This window comes from Pseudophryne corroboree, chromosome 2, assembly GCF_028390025.1.
Source record: "Pseudophryne corroboree isolate aPseCor3 chromosome 2, aPseCor3.hap2, whole genome shotgun sequence".
Taxonomy (NCBI): Eukaryota; Metazoa; Chordata; class Amphibia; order Anura; family Myobatrachidae; genus Pseudophryne; species Pseudophryne corroboree.
Window position 1 is genome coordinate 742,305,285 of NC_086445.1, and position 18,275 is coordinate 742,323,559.

An 18,275-nucleotide genomic window follows, 5' to 3' on the forward strand; every position below is an offset into this window, starting at 1 on the left:
GGGCCTCCACCAAGAAGTCTTCGCAGAGGTGACAGGTCTTTGGGGAGTTCCTCAAGTAGACATGATGGCATCTCGTCTCAACAAGAGGCTTCAGAGATACAGTATTGTTCCAGGTCGAGAGACCCTCAAGCAATAGCAGTGGATGCACTAGTGACCCAGTGGGTGTTTCGGTCGGTATATGTATTCCCTCCACTTCCACTCACTCCGAAAGTTCTCAAGCTCATAAGAAGAACAGGCATTCGAGCGATCCTCATTGTCCCAGTTTGGCCAAGGAGGGCGTGGTATCCAGATCTTCAGAAGTTACTCATAGAAGATCCTTGACCTCTTCCTCTTCGCGAGGTCCTGTTGCAGGAGGGGCCGTGCGTGTATCAAGACTTACCGCGGCTACGTTTGACAGCATGGCTGTTGATTGCCAGATCCTAGCCCGAAAGGGTATTCCCAAAGAAGTCATTCCCACTCTTATTCAGGCCAGGAAGGGAGTAACGTCTAGACATTACCACCGTATTTGGAGAAAATATGTATCTTGGTGTGAAACCAAGAAGGCTCCAACGGAAGAGTTTCAGTTAGGACGTTTTCTCCAGGCGGGTGTGGATGCGGGCCTACGATTGGGTTCAGTCAAGGTCCAGATTTTAGCCTTGTCCATTTTCTTTCAGAAACAATTGGCCTCCCTTCCAGAAGTTCAGACATTCGTGAAAGGGGTTCTGCACATCCAACCTCCATTTGTGCCTCCTGTGGCACTATAAGATCTTAACATGGTGTTGCAGTTCCTTCAATCGGATTGGTTTGAACCTCTTCAGGAGATAGAGTTGAAGTTTCTCACTTGGAAAGTGGACATGCTGTTGGCCTTGGCATCCACAAGGCGGGTGTCTGAGTTGGGGGCCTTGTCACACAAGAGCCCTTACTTGGTTTTCCATGAAGATAGGGCTGAGTTAAGAACTCGTCATCAATTTCTTCCAAAGGTGGTTTCTTCTTTTCATATAAACCAACCTATTGTGGTGCCAGTGGCTACTGACACCTTCGCTGCTTCAAAGTCTCTGGATGTGGTCAGGGCATTGAGAATCTATGTCGTAAGAACAGCTCGGATACGGAAAACAGAGGCACTGTTTGTCCTGTATGCTCCCAACAAGATTGGGTGTCCTGCTTCTAAGCAGACGATTGCGCGCTGGATCAGAGGTATTATTCAGCACGCTCATTCCATGGCAGGATTGCCGGTACCGAATTCGGTGACTGCCCATTCTACTAGGAAGGTGGGCTCATCCTGGGCGGCTGCCCGGGGGGTCTCGGCATTACAGCTTTGCCGAGCAGCTACTTGGTCAGGGGCAAACATGTTTGCTAAGTTTTACAAGTTTGACACCTTGGCCGATGAGGACCTACAGTTTGGTCAATCGGTGCTGCAGGGTCATCCGCACTCTCCCGCCCGTACTGGAGCTTTGTTATAACCCCATGGTACTGAAGTGGACCCCAGCATCCCCTAGGACGTATGAGAAAACAGGATTTTAATACCTACCGGTAAATCCTTTTCTCCTAGTCCGTAGAGGATGCTGGCCATCCAATCCAGTGCGTAAATTTGCCTGCAGTTGTTATTTTGTTATAGTACACAAGTGTTGTGTTCAAATTATTTTCAGCATGTTGCTGCAATAGTTCATGCCCGTTGGCATGTGTTCTGTTGAATGCCATGTTGTGCAGCATGGTTGAAGTGTGAGCTGGTATGAATCTCACCGTTAACGTAAAAGTAAATCCTTTTCTCGAAATGTCCGTCTCCCTGGGCACAGTTTTTATACTGAGGTCTGGAGGAGGGGTATAAAGGGAGGAGCCAGTTCACACTCTGGAAAAGTCTTAAAGTGCCCATGGCTCCTGCGGAACCGCCTATACCCCATGGTACTGAAGTGGACCCCAGCATCCTCTACGGACTAGGAGAAGAGGATATACCGGTAGGTATTAAAATCTTGTTATATCTGTACATATACTAGTCCAGTGCAGTTTTATTGTCATAATAATTATCTGCATTGCCTGTGACTTTGTGTTTCCCAGGTATATCTATCACTATATTCTGAACCCTATGGGACTAGGTGCGTCAGAGTCATATGTATAGTGCGTCACAGTATTTACCTATTACGTGTATTTTTCTGTGTGCTCAGTCACATAATGCCGGATTTATTCACTGGTGTTGTGTATTGTGTCTATAGTCACATACTAATGGATTTTTTTGCAGGTATTGTACTCTGTCTGGCTTTATCGTGCTAATTCGCTCTTGTTGCATTTGTGTACCATGTCTAACAAGAAGGGCAGTAAGTCTGTGGACGCTCCTGCATTATGCAGAGCATGCGCCAAAAATTTACCAGAGGGGGAAGCTGTGTATGATGGTCTGTGTACTATGCATCATACATCTCCCAGTCAGTCCGCAGCTCCTGTAACCAATCAGGAGCCACCCTGGGCTGCATTCACAAACCTGCTGGGTACTCCGGTGGAATGCCTTAAGCCCCCTATGGGACCACCTGTGCCATTACAGCCACAAATTGTCCCTACGGTTAATCCACCTTGGGCGGAAAATTTGTCTAACCAGTTGCAGCAATTAAATCATTCCTTCGTCAGACAAAAATCTACTCCAGGTCACTCTAGTGTCTCTGGGTCATTTAAGCGGGCTGCTTCCTCCTCAATATCCACAAATCTCTCAGATGTTTCATCTGATGGGGAGGGGGAGCATACTGTCCTGTCAGACACTGCATCAGGTGTTTCGGATGAGGTTTCTCCATTGCAAATTGATGTCCCTGCCCTTGTGGTTGTATTAGACAAATCCTACAAATCACTGATGATGATTCCACTATTATTGCTAAGAAAACTGATTTGTTTAAATGACAGAAGGTGGTTAATAATCTGTTACCCCATTCTGACCATTTGATGGACATCAGGCAGGAGCCTTAGTCTAATCCAGAGAAGAAATTCCCTCTGTCTAGATGGGCCTTGGCTCGCTATCCTCTCCCTGCAGAGTTATGTAACAAGTGGAAAAATTCACTACTGGTGGATTCTCATGTCCACTCTGCCTGTCACCACTGTCACTTCACTGAAGGAATCGACAGATAAGCGTGTGGAGGGATGCCTGCAATCTATTTACTCCATTACAGGTGCTGTACATAGACCCACTATTGTGGCCTCCTGGGCTGCCAAAGGAATTGAAGCATGGGTTCAGGCATTAGAGAAAAAGCTGCCCGAGGATATATCTGACAATACCAGACAATACATGTCTCATATTACCACCGCTGTCTATTACATTTAGGAGGCATCCTCTGAGGCGGGTGTGTTGGCAGCCAAGGCGTCGACTACATCTGTCCTGGCTCGCCGTATTCTGTGGATGAGGTCATGGAAGGTGGACCTAGACTCCAAAAAGGGGGACATTTTGTTTGGTGAAGACCTAAATAAAATTGTGTTTGATTTGGCAGCTGCTAAGACTGCCTTTCTTCCAAATACTAATCCTTCTGCACAGAAGGCTAAAGGAACCACTTTTCGTTCCTTTCGGCATCAAGGAAAAGCAAAAAGTCAGGCATACCCGAGACAATCTCATGCACCCAAAACCACTAAGCCCAAGGCAAAGCAGTCCTGGGCAGCCCGGCATCCTGCTTCTAAACAAGACAAGCCTGTCGCATGACGGGGCTGGCCTCCCTCTTGGGGACCCCAGGGTGGGAGGCCGACTTCTGCAGTTCACCCAGGTCTGGTCAATGACCACTTCAGATGCATGGGTGCGAGAAGTTGTCTCTCACGGGTACGCAGTCTCTTTCAAGAGACGTCCCCCTTGCCAGTTTTGCACCATGGTTATCCCTTCGGATCTGTTAAAGGCGCAAGCTTTGCAAAAAGTTGTGCGTTATCTCCTGAATACAGGAGTGGTAGTGCCGGATCCTCTGGCCTAGAGAGGCAGAGGTTACTACTCGACCCTGTTTCTAGTTCTGAAACCCAATAGGTCTTTCCGGCCTATACTCAACCTCAAATCACTGAACAAGTTTGTGAGAGTGTCCAATTTCCGTATATGGAAACACTATGCTCAATTATACTGGCTATGGAACCTGGAGACTACATGGTATCCCTGGATATACAGGATGCGTACCTGCATATACCTATTACCATGTCGCATCAGCAGTATCTGCGGTTTGCTATTGGCAACCTCGACTATCATTTCCAGACTCTGCCATTTTAACTGGCTATGTCTCCTCGGATCTTCACCAAGGTCATGGCCGTAATGACGGCCCATCTCCGTCGCCAGGAGTCATCTGCAACTGACGGTGAGCTTCCTAAAAGCCCACGGGTGGCTCATCAATTGGACGAAATCCTTGCTGGTCCCAGCTCAGAGCATGGTGCCCCTGGGGGCACTCCTGGACACAAAAAGTCAACATCTGTTTCTGTCTCCAGAAAAAGTCCTGAGACTTCAAGACAGGAGAAGATGCTTCCTTTGCCGCCCCAGAGCGTTGATTCACTCGGCAATGCAAGTACTTGGCCTGATGGTGTCGGCATTCGACATGGTAGAATACGCTCAATTTCATTCTCGCACAATGCAGAGGTTAATGGTTAGATGGCCTACCTCATCGGATCAGATCTCACATGATCACTTTGACCCCGGAGGTTCGTCTGTCGCTGACCTGGTAGCTACAGGACCTGCAATTGAGCAGGGGCCGTCCCTTATGGATCCCTGACTGGGTCATGCTGACAACGGACCCCCCCTGAGGGGATGGGGTGCGGTGTTGGAGCAACACTCTTTTCAGGGTCGCTGGACTAATAAACATTCTGGAGTTGCGGGCGGTGTTCAGTGCATTGACTGTCGCCCTGCCTCTGGTACAGAACAGGTCGGTTCAAGTCAGACAATGCCACTACGGTGGCATACATAAACCATAAAGGCGGCACTCGAAGCCGCATGGCTATGATGGAAGTGTTAAAAATCCTTAGGGCTGGCAGCTGGCATTACGCTCAACTATCGGCAGTGTTCATTCCGGGCATCCTAAACTTGGAAGCAGATTTCTTCAGTCGCCAGGACGTGCACGCCGGGGAGTGGAGAATCTTCATCCAGAAGTCTTTCAACTCCTAGTGGACAAGTGGGGCCTACCAGACGTAGACCTGATGGCATCTCGACACAATCACAACGTTCCGGTCCTCGGATCAAGGACCAGGCATTCTCAAGCAGCATTCGTGGATGCACTGGCAATTCCATGGAACTTTCGGCTGCCCAACGTGTTCCCTCCAGTATCACTGCTGCCCAAGGTCCTGCGGAAGTTCAAACAAGAAGGAAGATTTCTACTTCTAATCGCTCCAGCGTGGCCCAAACGGCATTGGTTCTCAGACCTGCAGGGTCTTTCGACAGAGCGTCCTCTTCTACTTCCTTAGCGCCCAGACCTCCTCATACCAGGGCCCTTGTCTTTATTCGGACCTGGCCAGGCTGGCTTTGACTGTGTGGCTCTTTAAGTATCACTCCTAAGAGCCAAAGGATTCTCTGAGGTGGTCATCCAAACTATGTTAAAAGCCCGCAAACCGGCTTCTGCTCAGATTTATTACAGGGTCTTGAATTCTTACTTCGCCTGGTGTGCTGATAAGAATTCTGATGCATACAGATTCAGAACTTCCAGAATGCTGGCTTTTCTGCAAAGAGGCCTGGACTTAGGCCTTCGTCTGGCCTCCCTCAAGGTTCACATATCTGCCTTGTTGGTATGGTTTCAGAGAAAAATTGCATCTATACCTGACGTTCATACATTCACTCAGGGTGTCTTACGGATTCAGCCTCCCTATGTCCCTCCTGTGGCTCCATGGGATCTTGTCTGTTGTCCTGAATGCCCTGCAAGAGTCTCCATTTGAACCTCTTGAGATGGTGGACCTTAAATGGCTCACAGGGAAGGTCTTGTTTTACTGGCTATTGCCTCTGCAAGAAGGGTGTCGGACTTAATCGCATTATCCTGTTGTCCACCCTTTATAATATTTCATCGTGACCAGGCAGTTCTTAGAACACGCCGAGGTTATTTACCTAAGGTGGTGTCATCTTTCCACCTTAACCAAGAGATTTTGGTTCCAGCCTTTATCTCTTCTGATTTGTCCTCCAAAGAGCGGTCTTTGGTTGTGGTACGGGCTCTCCGTATATATGTTGTGAATGCCAAATTGCTTTCTCACAAATATTTAAAATGCCCGCTCTAATATATATTGTAAACGCCTGCACCTCTTATTACCATATCCCATGAATGTGCGCTATATATAGCAAAACACTGCATCCCATAAGAGAAAACAATACACCCACACATTATCTGAGTTCCAAAGCTCATTGATGTATAGATTTGTTATTAAAAGGATATGGATTCAATATATATTACAATGTACAGTATACCTATAATTACATGGTTACACTCACACAGTAAGCAGTTAAACATACAGTTACCTACAGTTACAGGCCAGCGATACAATTACCATTCCCTCCAATGCATCTTATGTCTCTCTCTGTAAATAAATACAGGAACTGTAAGTCCATCATCCTCTGAGACCAAAAAGCAACTAAGCTCCTGTGTGATCAATGTGTTATCTAGTTTCTGGGGGAGGGATTCACGATGAGTCACCAGTTCCTTTGTATATGCTAATCAGGTTCAGCCTTGAAGACATCCAATGGGCTGGCCTGAGTTTCCTGTTCATTACCTGTTGGGAATATCTAATGTTCTAATAAAAGTGATTTTAGTTTTTATACATTTAATCATAATTATCCGCTGCAATGTCCCACAACTTCACAACAAGCATCAAATGAATCTACACATCAACCTGGTTGCTTCAATAGTAAACATGACCGGTCTATCTTGTTTCGTTCAAATAATACACATACATGACATTACTTCCTTATATATAATTTTAAATCATCATGATGTCTGGCGCTTGATATTATTATAATTATGTACTGTATGAAAATAAGTGTCGAATCCATCTCTGTGCATGTCCGTGTAAATGCGTGTGTTACCATATATTGCTGTGCTCGCTGCGTGTATTTGCAAGTATAGCGACTTATATGTGTGTAGTTTGTATGTTCTCTTTATGTATTTTTTTTTACTTCGACAATGTGGAGAGGGCAGTCTCTATCAGGAGGTCAGATGCCCTTTTTATTTTGTTTGGTTTTCACAAACATCGCTAGCCTGCGAATAAGCAAACCTTGGCCAGATGGATTAGAGTGGTGATTGCACAAGCTTATGCGCAGGCTGGTCTCCCAGCTCCTGCTGCTATTAATGCCCATTCTACTCGGTCTGTTGGACCTTCTTGGGCGGCCTGCTGTGATGCGTCCGTAGAACAATTGTGCAAGGCGGCTACATGGTTCTCTGTGAACATGTTTATTAGGTTCTATGCCTTTGATACTGCCGCCTCCCAGGATGCTTCCTCTGGATGCCAGGTTCTCGTACCCGCTAAGGCGCGTCCCCTCCCTTGAGGAACTGCTTTAGGACATCCCCAAAGTTTCCCTGTGGAAACGAATGTAACCTGCTGCAGAAAAGAAGAGTTATGGTAGACTTACCATTGTTAACTCTCTTTCCGCGAGGTACATTTGGTTCCACAGGGCGCCCACCCTGACGCACCAAGCTTCTCTGGGTTTGGATGGCATTAGCTGCTGGTCCCTTCTCCTGTCATGAGAATGTGGTTCTGTGTGACGAACATCTACCTTCTCTCTTACCTGCTCCTGCATTGGACTGGTTAACGAAACTGAGCTCACAGTACCGGGAGGCGTGGTTATAGAGGAGGCCCCAATGCATCCTGGGACAGCCTAAAGCTTTAGCCTGTTGGTGCCTCTGGATCAATATCCACTCTACACCCTGATGTTTCCCTGTGGAACACAATGTATCTCACAGAAAGAGTGTTAACCATGGTAAGTCTACCGGGTGTGGTATTGAAAGTCGACAGTAACTAGGTCGACAATGTCTAGGTCGACCACTATTGGTCGACAGTAACTAGGTCGACCGGGTCTTTAGGTCGACATGTTCTAGGTCGACAGGTCAAAAGGTCGACATGAGTTTTTAATGTTATTTTGGTGTCGTTTTCTTCGTAGAGTGCCTGGGAACCCCAATTAGTGCACCGCGTCCACTAGCATGGCTCGCTTCACTCGCCATGCTTCGGGCCTGGTGCCTTCGCTTCGCTTGGCACAGATTACCGTTCCAATCGTAGTCCACGTGGATCGTTAAGTATGAAAAGGTTAAAAAAAAAAGAAAAAAATTGTGAAAAACCCATGTCGACCTTTTGACCTGTCGACCTAGAGCATGTCGACCTAAAGACCCTGTCGACCTAGACACCCTGTCGACATAGTTACTGTCGACCAATAGTGGTCCACCTAGACATTGTCGACCTAGTTACTATCGACTTTCAGTCCGGATCCCAAGTCTACCATAGCTCTCCTTTTGAATTTTTAAGGTCAATTTGTATGGGCTAAGAGAATTAATATACTTTTTTAATTAGTATGCTAACATTCTGCATATTTTGTTTCTCTTCCATTACCTGTTGACGGCAGCTCCAAAATATCAAAGCAGCATCAAAAGATTATTGGGAATCAGTATGTTTCTGCATACAGTACAAGCACTCCTGTACATGCCACACATCGCTAATGATCGTCTGGTTGTAGACTGTTGCTAGCTGTGCTTTGGTGATGTTGGTATTCTGTTCCAGGCTTGTTTTCCTTCTCCTCAGGTTTGGCTCCTTCCAGCCTCTGCTCCTACGTGAAACCTGATCAGCAATAAGGCTTTCTCGTGCTTTTCTTGGTCTTTCCCTTAAAGACTTGGTAAATGTGCATGTCCCATTGATTCATCTTTTCACTTCCTCCTCAGTCTTCAGTGTCTCTTGTCTGTTCTAACCGCAGTGAAAGCTCATTAAATTGCATGTGCACGCGCCGAATAACCAATAACATTTAGTGGCCTTACTCAGGTACAAAGGTTTCAGGCCTTGGGGAAAGACAGTAGGTTATAAATTGCTTACAGCAAGCAAGCATTAACAATCAGTGCATTCCTCACATGACAGTGATCTTATGGCTGTTTTTTTAAATTGTTTTAGAAAAGAAAAATGTTATTGTTACCTGTTCAGATTTTAATGTGAATTTTTTTTTCGTGTGCTGTTTGCATGTAGACACTTTAGTATACTGTGTGTGCATATACACACCAATATGTACTGTAATATTAACCTTTAGGCCATCTGAACTGTAAAATTACTATGTCACATGCATGCTCTTTATTACTGCTAAGGGAGGTATTCAGTTAGTGTAATTTTTTCGACCAGTCGAAAAAAACTGCACTTTCACCCATTTTTAGGTCGACCTATTTAATGCCCGTGCTGTTTTTTTTCCAACTGGTTGAAAAATCCGTATGGGCGAAAACCACGTGGATCGTCGAATTCGCCGCCGATCCACTTGTTTTGTCAAATTTGCGGGCGTTTTCGACAATTTTTGGTTCCGTTTTCGCACATGCCGATTCGACTGAATAAAAAAGGCATGGGTTAAAATAGATTAAAAAAACGTCCGAAAGCGCCCGCTATTGAATACATTGAGGTTGAATTAGTGCAGATTTTCCGACTGTCGGAAGATTCAGCACTAATTGAATATACCCCTAAGTCTTTTTTGGCTATGAGCATAAAGAACCGTGAAACATATCTACACTGGACCCTGAATTAAACAGCATGTAATCATCACATGAGTGTACCACATATGCGTGATTGGGTTTTAAAAAATCAAAAAGAAAAAAAAATCTTGCACTGCATGAAATACAGCTAAATTCACATGGGCAACACTTAGAATTTTAATATCTTTAAATAAAAGTGTTGCTCTATACTTGCGCACATTTCTCTATGTGTACCCTTTAGCATGGATGTTTGTAGTCCTGTAGAAAATAGCTGCCGTAGTTCAAGGAGAGCACATTACATTTCATTTACTCCACACGGTGTTACATTTCAACTTACATTAATGCATATGGGCTTTTTGTTTCAAACGCATGAGCTTTTTTGTGTAGGCTTTTAAGAAGAACAGTTATGTTAATGAAGAATTCCCTTGCACAATATGCTGTATAAGCCATTACATGTCACGTGTTTACCTCATTTATTGTTATTATTATATTTTATATTATGATTGGACTATCTTATTGCTGTCTTATTTTGTTTGTTTGTTTCTTTCATTTACTTTAGATGATCTGGAAGGTATTGATCCTGCATCTACAAATGTAATATATGATGACCTCTCTGCATTATCATCAAATTCATATGTGGATCCCAGTTCTGGAGTTTTTAATTTGCCAGAACCTTATGAGGATTTTTTTGAAGTTCAGGAAACTGAGAAAATGGGTGAGCCGAATGAAATACAGCAAATAAAAGAGGAGGTTACTGTTCTGCCTAGTGCTAGCACTCAAGAGAAGAAAGACCTGAAACAAGAAAACGTGCTGTCGCCTGTCCAAAACCAAGACCAACAAAGAGAAAAGTCTGTGAGTCCCAAGAATTTAAATAAAAATAAACCAGTAGTGGTTGGGATAGAAATCAGCACAAGAAGAGGGCGATCTACAAGTCCAGGGAAGATTGATAGAGAACATTCCAAAAGACTCCAGGGTTCTAGACAGGCAGACTCTGGAACACAAAAAGAAGTCAGAGATCGATCTTTAAGCCCCAGAAAATTACATGATAAAAATCCAGAGGGTGATCATGATGATGTATTTTACATTAAAGAGCAGAGTAGGAGACATAGGGGAAGGTCTGCCAGTCCAAAAAAAACTTACAAAAAGGAGGAAGTAGAGAAAAAAAGCACCGGAGAAGAAGAGAAACTGCAAAAACAAAACAAATTCCAGAAACTTCTTGCCAAAGTTGAAGGTGTTGACCAGTCTAGGGAAAGAAAAGAAAAAAAATTAGTCAGGGAAGACAGAGAAGAAAAGCCAAAGATACATGAAAAGCATGAGAGATCAAGGAGAGATGAGAGGGAGGAGAAACCGAAGAGAGAGGAAAAGGAGGATATACAAAGAAGAGATGAGAAGGAGGAGAAACAGAGAAGAGATGAGAAGCCCAGGAGAGATATTAGGGAGGATAAACCCAGGAGGGAGGAGAAGCCTAGGAGAGATGAGAGGGAAGAGAAGCCCAGAAGAGAGGAAAGAGAGGAGAAGCCCAAGATAGGGGGTGATAAGGAGAAGTCCAGGAGAGGAGAGAGGGAGGAGAAACAGAATAGAGGAGAGAGGGAGGAGAAGTCCAGGAGGGAAGAGAAGCCCAGGAAAGAGGAGAGGGAGGAGAAGCCCAGGAGAGAAGAAAAGCACAAGAGAGAGGAGAGGGAGGAGAATCCTAGGAGAGAGGAGAAGGAGGAGAAGCCCAGGAGAGAAGAGAGGGAGGAGAAGCACAAGCACAAGAGAGAGGAAAAGGAGGAGAAGCCCAGGAGAGAGGAGAGGGAGGAGAAGCCCAGGAGAGAGGAGAGGGAGGAGAAGCCCAGGAGAGAGGAGAGGGAGGAGAAACCCAGGAGACATAAATCCAATAGAGACTTACAAGAATCCAGAAATGACAAAAAGATTGATGAGCAGCACGAGAAGTCCAGACGAGAAGAAAGGTCAAGTCTTCATGGTGTTAATGACAAAAAATCTTCAGAACAAATAAGCAAGCATACAGAGGAAAAATCTCCAAGAATGATTACAAATTATGAGAAAAAAAAGCATGAGACTGAGCTATTTAAAAAAGGAGGTGGTTCTTCAACAATTAAGCAAGAAATGCAAGACCATGTTCTAAAAACTAAACAAATAGAGAAGAACCATCATGGAGTATCCTCTGATTCTCCTCATGATCCACAACACAAAAATTCAATAGTCGAAACTACAGAGAAAACCAAAGATGAAGGAGTGTCAGGAACAGGAGGGAAGAAGACACACGTAACTCCAGGACCATGGAAAGTGCCCAGTTCAAATAAAGCCACAAAAGCTGATCCAATGAATATATAGACATCAATACCTTGTGCCGTCAGCTGATTGCAGCAAATGTATTTTAGAGGCGTATAACCTTATTTGCATGAAGGACATTTTGGATTTTATTTGCAATGAATGGTCTTCCACAGGCTTGAGATCCACGTAACCCTATGAAGGTGTCCTGTTGCACTTATTGGATGTTATGCTGCTATTACAGAATTGGGGACAGTATTGTACAGATCCTGAACAATGTTTATTTAACTTTGCCAATGTGATCATAACTCCACTTCTTGTGCCAATTTATCTGATTGCTCAGTTTATTTCCTGCTGTATGTCTGTGTAAAGTCTAAACTGAACGTGTTTCTTACATAAGCCGAAAAGGCCTGGCTGAAATATGATTAGCATGTTGCATGTTTACAGACTCAAAAACAAAATTACAACATACAGGTTTATACCGGTCAAAGCAAGGACAATACTGGGCATGACATATAGTTGATTACATGTGACTATCCACCAGTGTTTTTTTATATTTGTCCTGTGTAAAAGTAGCACCCCAGAACAAAGACTTATAGAATCATTACATGCATACATGAAAACTGACATGAACAAATTTGGGTCCTGTTACCTTCTAGTTTTCTACTTTTCATATATACTTAACATGTATATGTTTTACTGCAAACATGGCAGAACAGTTAAATGTTCCACTCCTCTTCCCGTGGCGGAGTTTCATTATAATGTACATTATTTAATATGAAAGGAACAAAAAATAATAATAATATATGCAGTAAACTGAGCGGCATGTATTTTATCAGCTTTTAAAATAATGATTTTGCATAACTTAATTATAGTTGTGTGAGATGCAAAAGAAGCTTTTTCATGTAAGTGAACTGCAGAGTAGCAAGATAACATGTATTTTATATAGGGCAATTTCTTACAATTTTTAGGGACACGTGGTTAAAATGGCATTTTGAAATTGCAGCCCATACAGTACAGGTGGGAAACCAGTGAAACACTGTGACACTACCACCACTGTTGAAATGTTTTTTTAACTGCCTTTTTTTTTAAATGCATGAATAAACCCTTGGCATCCCACAACTTAATATCTTAGCATCTAAAGGACTTTAATGTGAAAAGTTTATAATTCATGCTATACCTTAACTATACCTTGTATGTGAATCCATATTTACCAAGATTTTAGTGTCAAAATACACCCTCAATTATGTTGTGTTACCATGGTTACCCTCTTAAAGGGTTGGTATGTTCTGTAAGAGTATACAGCTGTCACACAAGTCTGCACCTATTTCATTTGTGTACACATCTGTTTGTTTGGTTTTAAAGTGGGACTTTGGTTTGCACAAAGGGGAAGTATCATGAAAATGATGTGATGGAACCAGTGACATGAGTGGGGCACAATTTTTGTATCTCGGTGTCCATTGGTTCATTGTAAACATATAAACTGCATTTTTAATGGACACGGTTACAACCAGCAGTGGTCCTACTTACTTCATGTAGAGGGGGCTGCCGCTACCCACATGCCTGGAGAGGAGACAGGAGTCTACGGGTCCCGGCACCTGTGAAATGCTTCTGGGTCAGGCGCAGACACTGCGGTGCGACTGCGCATGTGCAAACCCCTGGCGTCTATGGGCTGCTTCGGCTGCAGCCTATAGAAGCTGGATTGGGCTGACGTGGCAGGGAGTGGCTTCTTAGAGAAAGCCAGTTTCTGGTAATTGCAGCCCGGTCTGGCAGTCCAGGAGGGAGGAGACACCTCCAATGTGACTGCCTCGTGTGTCTGTGACTGGTAGGTAGGACTTCCAATAGGATGTCACTGCCAGTCACAGTGCAGCCAGTGCAGTCACAGACTGCATCTGGCTCACTGACACTGATCGGGGTGGCAGATTTTACTTGGGAGGTGGGGGAAAGGGGAGGGGTCTGCAGTCCTTCAGCCGATAGGTAAAAACCACCACTGGTTGCAACCTACAAAAATGTATGTCTTCAATATGTGAAGATGACAGGGTCAATTTTCTTTGGTAATGCACATGCCACAAGTTACTCTAGTTATATCTTTGCAACACAAAATCCCTATTTTTATGTGCATGTGTTTCATATTTAATTTTCTTCCCTTTTCACTAAAAGTGCAGTTGGCAAATACAGAATTTCTGCCCAGATATGTGTGTGGGGGGGGGTTTTCAAGTAATTTTGAGTGTTTGCCTATGCTGACCTATAATAGTATAAAACACAACTAAAATCATTTTATATGTGTAGAAAGAGCGATTTTCTGTTTTAAATTAAAATTGGCTTGATTGACCTGTAGTTGGTAGTGTGCCATCAGGTTGAACGGGTGTACTACGAGATCCCGGCGCTCGGGATCCTGGCGCCCAGCATAACGGTGCTGGAATGTCAGCAGCGGGGCGAGCGCAGAAGAGCCCCTTGCGAGCACGGTTTATTCTTCCTCCAGGGGTCTCGTGGACACCCCAAGATGGTGAATAGTTGTTGGTACCCCGGCGCTGGTATCCCAACAGCCAGGATATTGAGTGCCTCCCGGTTGAACACCACAGGATACTATTTATTAGGTAGGATTTGTTGTGGGAATTCCACAGTGTGGTGATGTATTAGTGTTACGTTCCACCCAAAAAGCCGTATTAATATTAGGGAACTGGTATTACTTTGTTCAGTGCTCGCATGTTATCGAGAACTGTTTTAAATGTTCGTCAGCAAACTTTACAAATTCACATCATATTGATTTGACTAAAGCAAGTTATACACTCAGACACAATTACGACTTAAATAGAATGGGAACCTAATGAAATGTGTGTATGTCAAATTAAATATCAATCTATGTTTTATATAAATTTCTTGAAAAGCCTGCATTTTGCTGTAGACTTCTTAAAGACACAACGCCCTGGGATTTTGCTATATACTTCTGTCTGTTATGGTGAATGTTGCTCTGCTGTGATTTAACGCTTTAATTGTCAGGGTGATTTAAGTTCTGGTTTCTCTGGCAACAGAAGTGTTAATCCAGATTTAATGCACCTAACTGATTACTGTGATTTGATCTATTCTGTTAAACATATTGTGATGATTTCCAAAAGTAAATCTTTCTCGAAGGAACTGGTATTTCCAAATCTCAAAGTAACGTTGCCTTGAAATATTAAGGGAATCAAGACTAGATTTACTGGTTGTAAATGTTTATATAATGTACAGCACCTATAAATATATATATACATATATCTTTCCAAAGTATAGAATAGATCTGTAAAGCAGTTATTATTTTTTATATAGATATATATATATATGAGAACAATCCAGTCAATGGCCTTCTTGCACTGTACAATAAAAAAACTAAATTGCTGTATAATTTTGGTTTATTTTCCAATAATGCATTCTATATTGTATGTGTTCAGCAGAAGCATCATCCAGAATTAGGAACTATTTTGCATTAAAATGAATTCACTGACTTGCTTTGTCTTTTGTTATTAAGACTCTAAGCAGGTTTACTAAAGATTAAATTAAATACACATTTTATTTGTCTCTCTTTTCATTAAAAAATGGTGCATAATACACACATTCAAAGAAGAATTAAGTATTCAATTACTGCACCATATTCTATTCACAGTTAAGCATCATAGACTAAATTAGGATTGTAATTTGCCTTAATTAAAGTAATTAATGAAGAAAGCAGTTTATTTAATATTAACCTTAAAATATTCAATTCAGAATATACTTGTGTAGGTTTTTACAGCTGAAACGTAGATGAACATAGAATTTGACGGCAGATAAGAACCACTTGGCCCATCTAGTCTGCCCATGTATATACACACACACACACTAGGGTTCATTTCTGCCAACCAATTAACCTACCAGTATGTTTTTGGGAGTGTGGGAGGAAGCCGTAGTACCCAGAGGAAACCCACGCAAGCATGGGGAGAATATACAAACTCCAGTGGGAATTAAACCCATGATCCTCTGAGCTGTGAGGCAATAATGCTAACCATTACACACGCATTTTGTAGTATGTGGTGATAAGTTACTGTATATGCTGTCTCAAAATCGTGTCTGATTGCAGTAAACACCTGAAGCTAGGTACACACTTGTACAGTCATACATACTTTCGATGCAATTTTACTTTTGATTACACTTGCCACCAGAAGTCCGAATCAAAATGCTGATTCCTTTGTACACACCTTTACATTCTGCTTTCTATCCATGAAAATCATCTGTCTAAAATATCTGCTAAAATGACACAAAGGCGACGCTGCTGTTGTAGGAGCATCGGACAGAATGGTCAGAAGTGCGTACATACCACTTTTTTCCCCATATTGGTCCTGATTCATGTTCGTAAGTAAAGCAAACAAACAAGTTACTGTGAAAACTATGTTGCACTGCAGGTGGGGCAGATGTAACATGTGCAGAGGGAGTTCGATTTTGGTGAGGTGTGTTCAAACTGAAATCTTAATTACAGTGCAAAAATAAGTGTCTATTAGTTGTGGGCTACATGCAAATGGGCTACAAGCAAACCAGCCAGTTTTTACCCTGCACAAAACAATATTACCCACTCAAATGTAAATCTCTATACACATTACACCTGCAGTTCAACATGGTTTTTCCCAGTTGCTTGCTTTTTTGCTCTACATACAAACATGTATCAGTATGGTGCAACAGTTTCATTATGGCTACTGTGGTCAGACCAGTGGTGTCACTGGGGTTGGTGACACCTAGTGCGCCAGTTAGTAACTGTCTGACCAAAAAGGGGATGAGTCCTCACGGGACGTCTGTTTTATCTCTCTGGAGGTACGCCCAGCATTCTGTTCTGCTCAAAGAGACTGTCCCTGCTTCGTCAGCTTGTTCTCAGTGACAGGAGCTGGGTGCTGCACAATAATGTCACAGTGCAGGTCCCAATTACTGAGGAGGAGCAGACACCTCTCAGAGGGTGACACTCAGGTGCGCCCTGCACCACCCTATTGACGCCATTGGGTTAAAGTAGTGTTTACATGCATGAGGAAATTACTAAGGTTCGAAAGTGGCTAAACTAACTCAGATTACTACATGAAATTTAGGAAACATTGAGTTGATTATTTCCCCTCCAAAACTCACACACTCATGTCACATAAATAGTAATATGAACACTGTCTCTAGGTACGAAGGAGAAAAAAGATTTTACCTACGTATTCCACACAACCTATTTCTACTGAGAGCCATGTATGAAACAAAAGCTTAGTTTCCATATATGAATAGCATTAGCATGCCTAGCAAGTATAGACTCCCAGTAAGAAAGACATACTGTAGTCACTCTAAATTAAACTTGTCATTTGCAGTATAAGCCGTTTAACTATAGTTTGCATTTTGTAAGATACTTCTTACTAGGTTACATTAGGGGAATATACCATCAACTTGTATGAATCCTGAGAGCTAACTCTTTGGCTTTTGATATATTAAAAGTATGTTTACTTTTCTAGTTGTTAATACGTAAAGTAAAAATTGCAGCACAAAGGACATGCACTACTACTGTTTACTCTTCTTGGATTATGGTCCCTATTCATGTGAATAAATAATAATAGTAACATAGTAATTGAGGTTGAATAGAGGCAAAATGCCCATCGTGTTCAACCTGTATTCTGTATTAAGTTGTGTTGATTATAATGTACCTGCTGAAGTAATGTTTTATGACTAGTTACAACTATAAATCATGTTACACCCGGATTATTAACGTCAATATTTTAAATGTTATAACCTTGGATATCATTTTCAGAAATGTATCCAATCCTTTTTTAAATGCATTTACAGAGTCTGCCATTACCACCTTCCCTGGCAGGGAATTTCAAATCCTTATTGCCCTAACAGTAAAGAACCCTTTCCTCCGTTGCGTACGGAATTTTCTCTCGTCATGCCTCTGCGAGTGCTCACGTATCCTAAACAGAGTTCTTTTAATAAATAATTCCTCTGATAACTCTTTGTAATGTCACTTTACATATTTGAAGATATTAATAATGTCTCCTCTTAGACGCCTCTTTTCCAGAGTATACATATTCAACCTAGTAAGCCTTTCCTCGTAATCCAGTCCATCTAGCCCTTTAATCAATTTAGTAGCATGCCTTTGCACCCTTTTGAGTTCACCAATATCTGTTTTATACAGTGGTGCCCAAAACTGAACACAATAAAATAAAATAAAAGGTGTGGACGTACCAATGATTTGTACAGCGGCGGGATTACATCCTCGTCCCTTGTCTCAATTCCCCATTTTATTCACGCAAGCACCTTACTTGCCTTCTTTACTGCGCTTTGACATTGTGTACGGTTATTAAGCCTATTATCAATGAGTACCCCCAGATCTTTTTCCAATACTGTTACCCCTAGACTTTCCCCATTTAATATGTAAGATACAAGTTTGTTTTT

General features: G+C 42.7%; 1 protein-coding gene across 3 annotated transcripts in view; it reads left to right on the forward strand.

The window, feature by feature from the left end:
* Positions 1 to 15,339, forward strand: part of MAGI3 (membrane associated guanylate kinase, WW and PDZ domain containing 3) — a 676,662-nt gene extending 661,323 nt beyond the window's left edge. For 2 of the 3 annotated variants that reach the window (XM_063955400.1, XM_063955401.1), the window contains one exon: positions 10,147 to 15,339. In XM_063955400.1, the coding sequence (XP_063811470.1) occupies positions 10,147 to 11,921 (1,775 nt within the window). In that variant the 3' untranslated portion in view covers positions 11,922 to 15,339. Of the gene's footprint in view, positions 1 to 8,667; positions 8,759 to 10,146 lie in introns of all 3 variants that reach the window. The other variant, XM_063955402.1, reaches the window with a different exon arrangement.
* Positions 15,340 to 18,275: the final 2,936 nt, after the last annotated feature.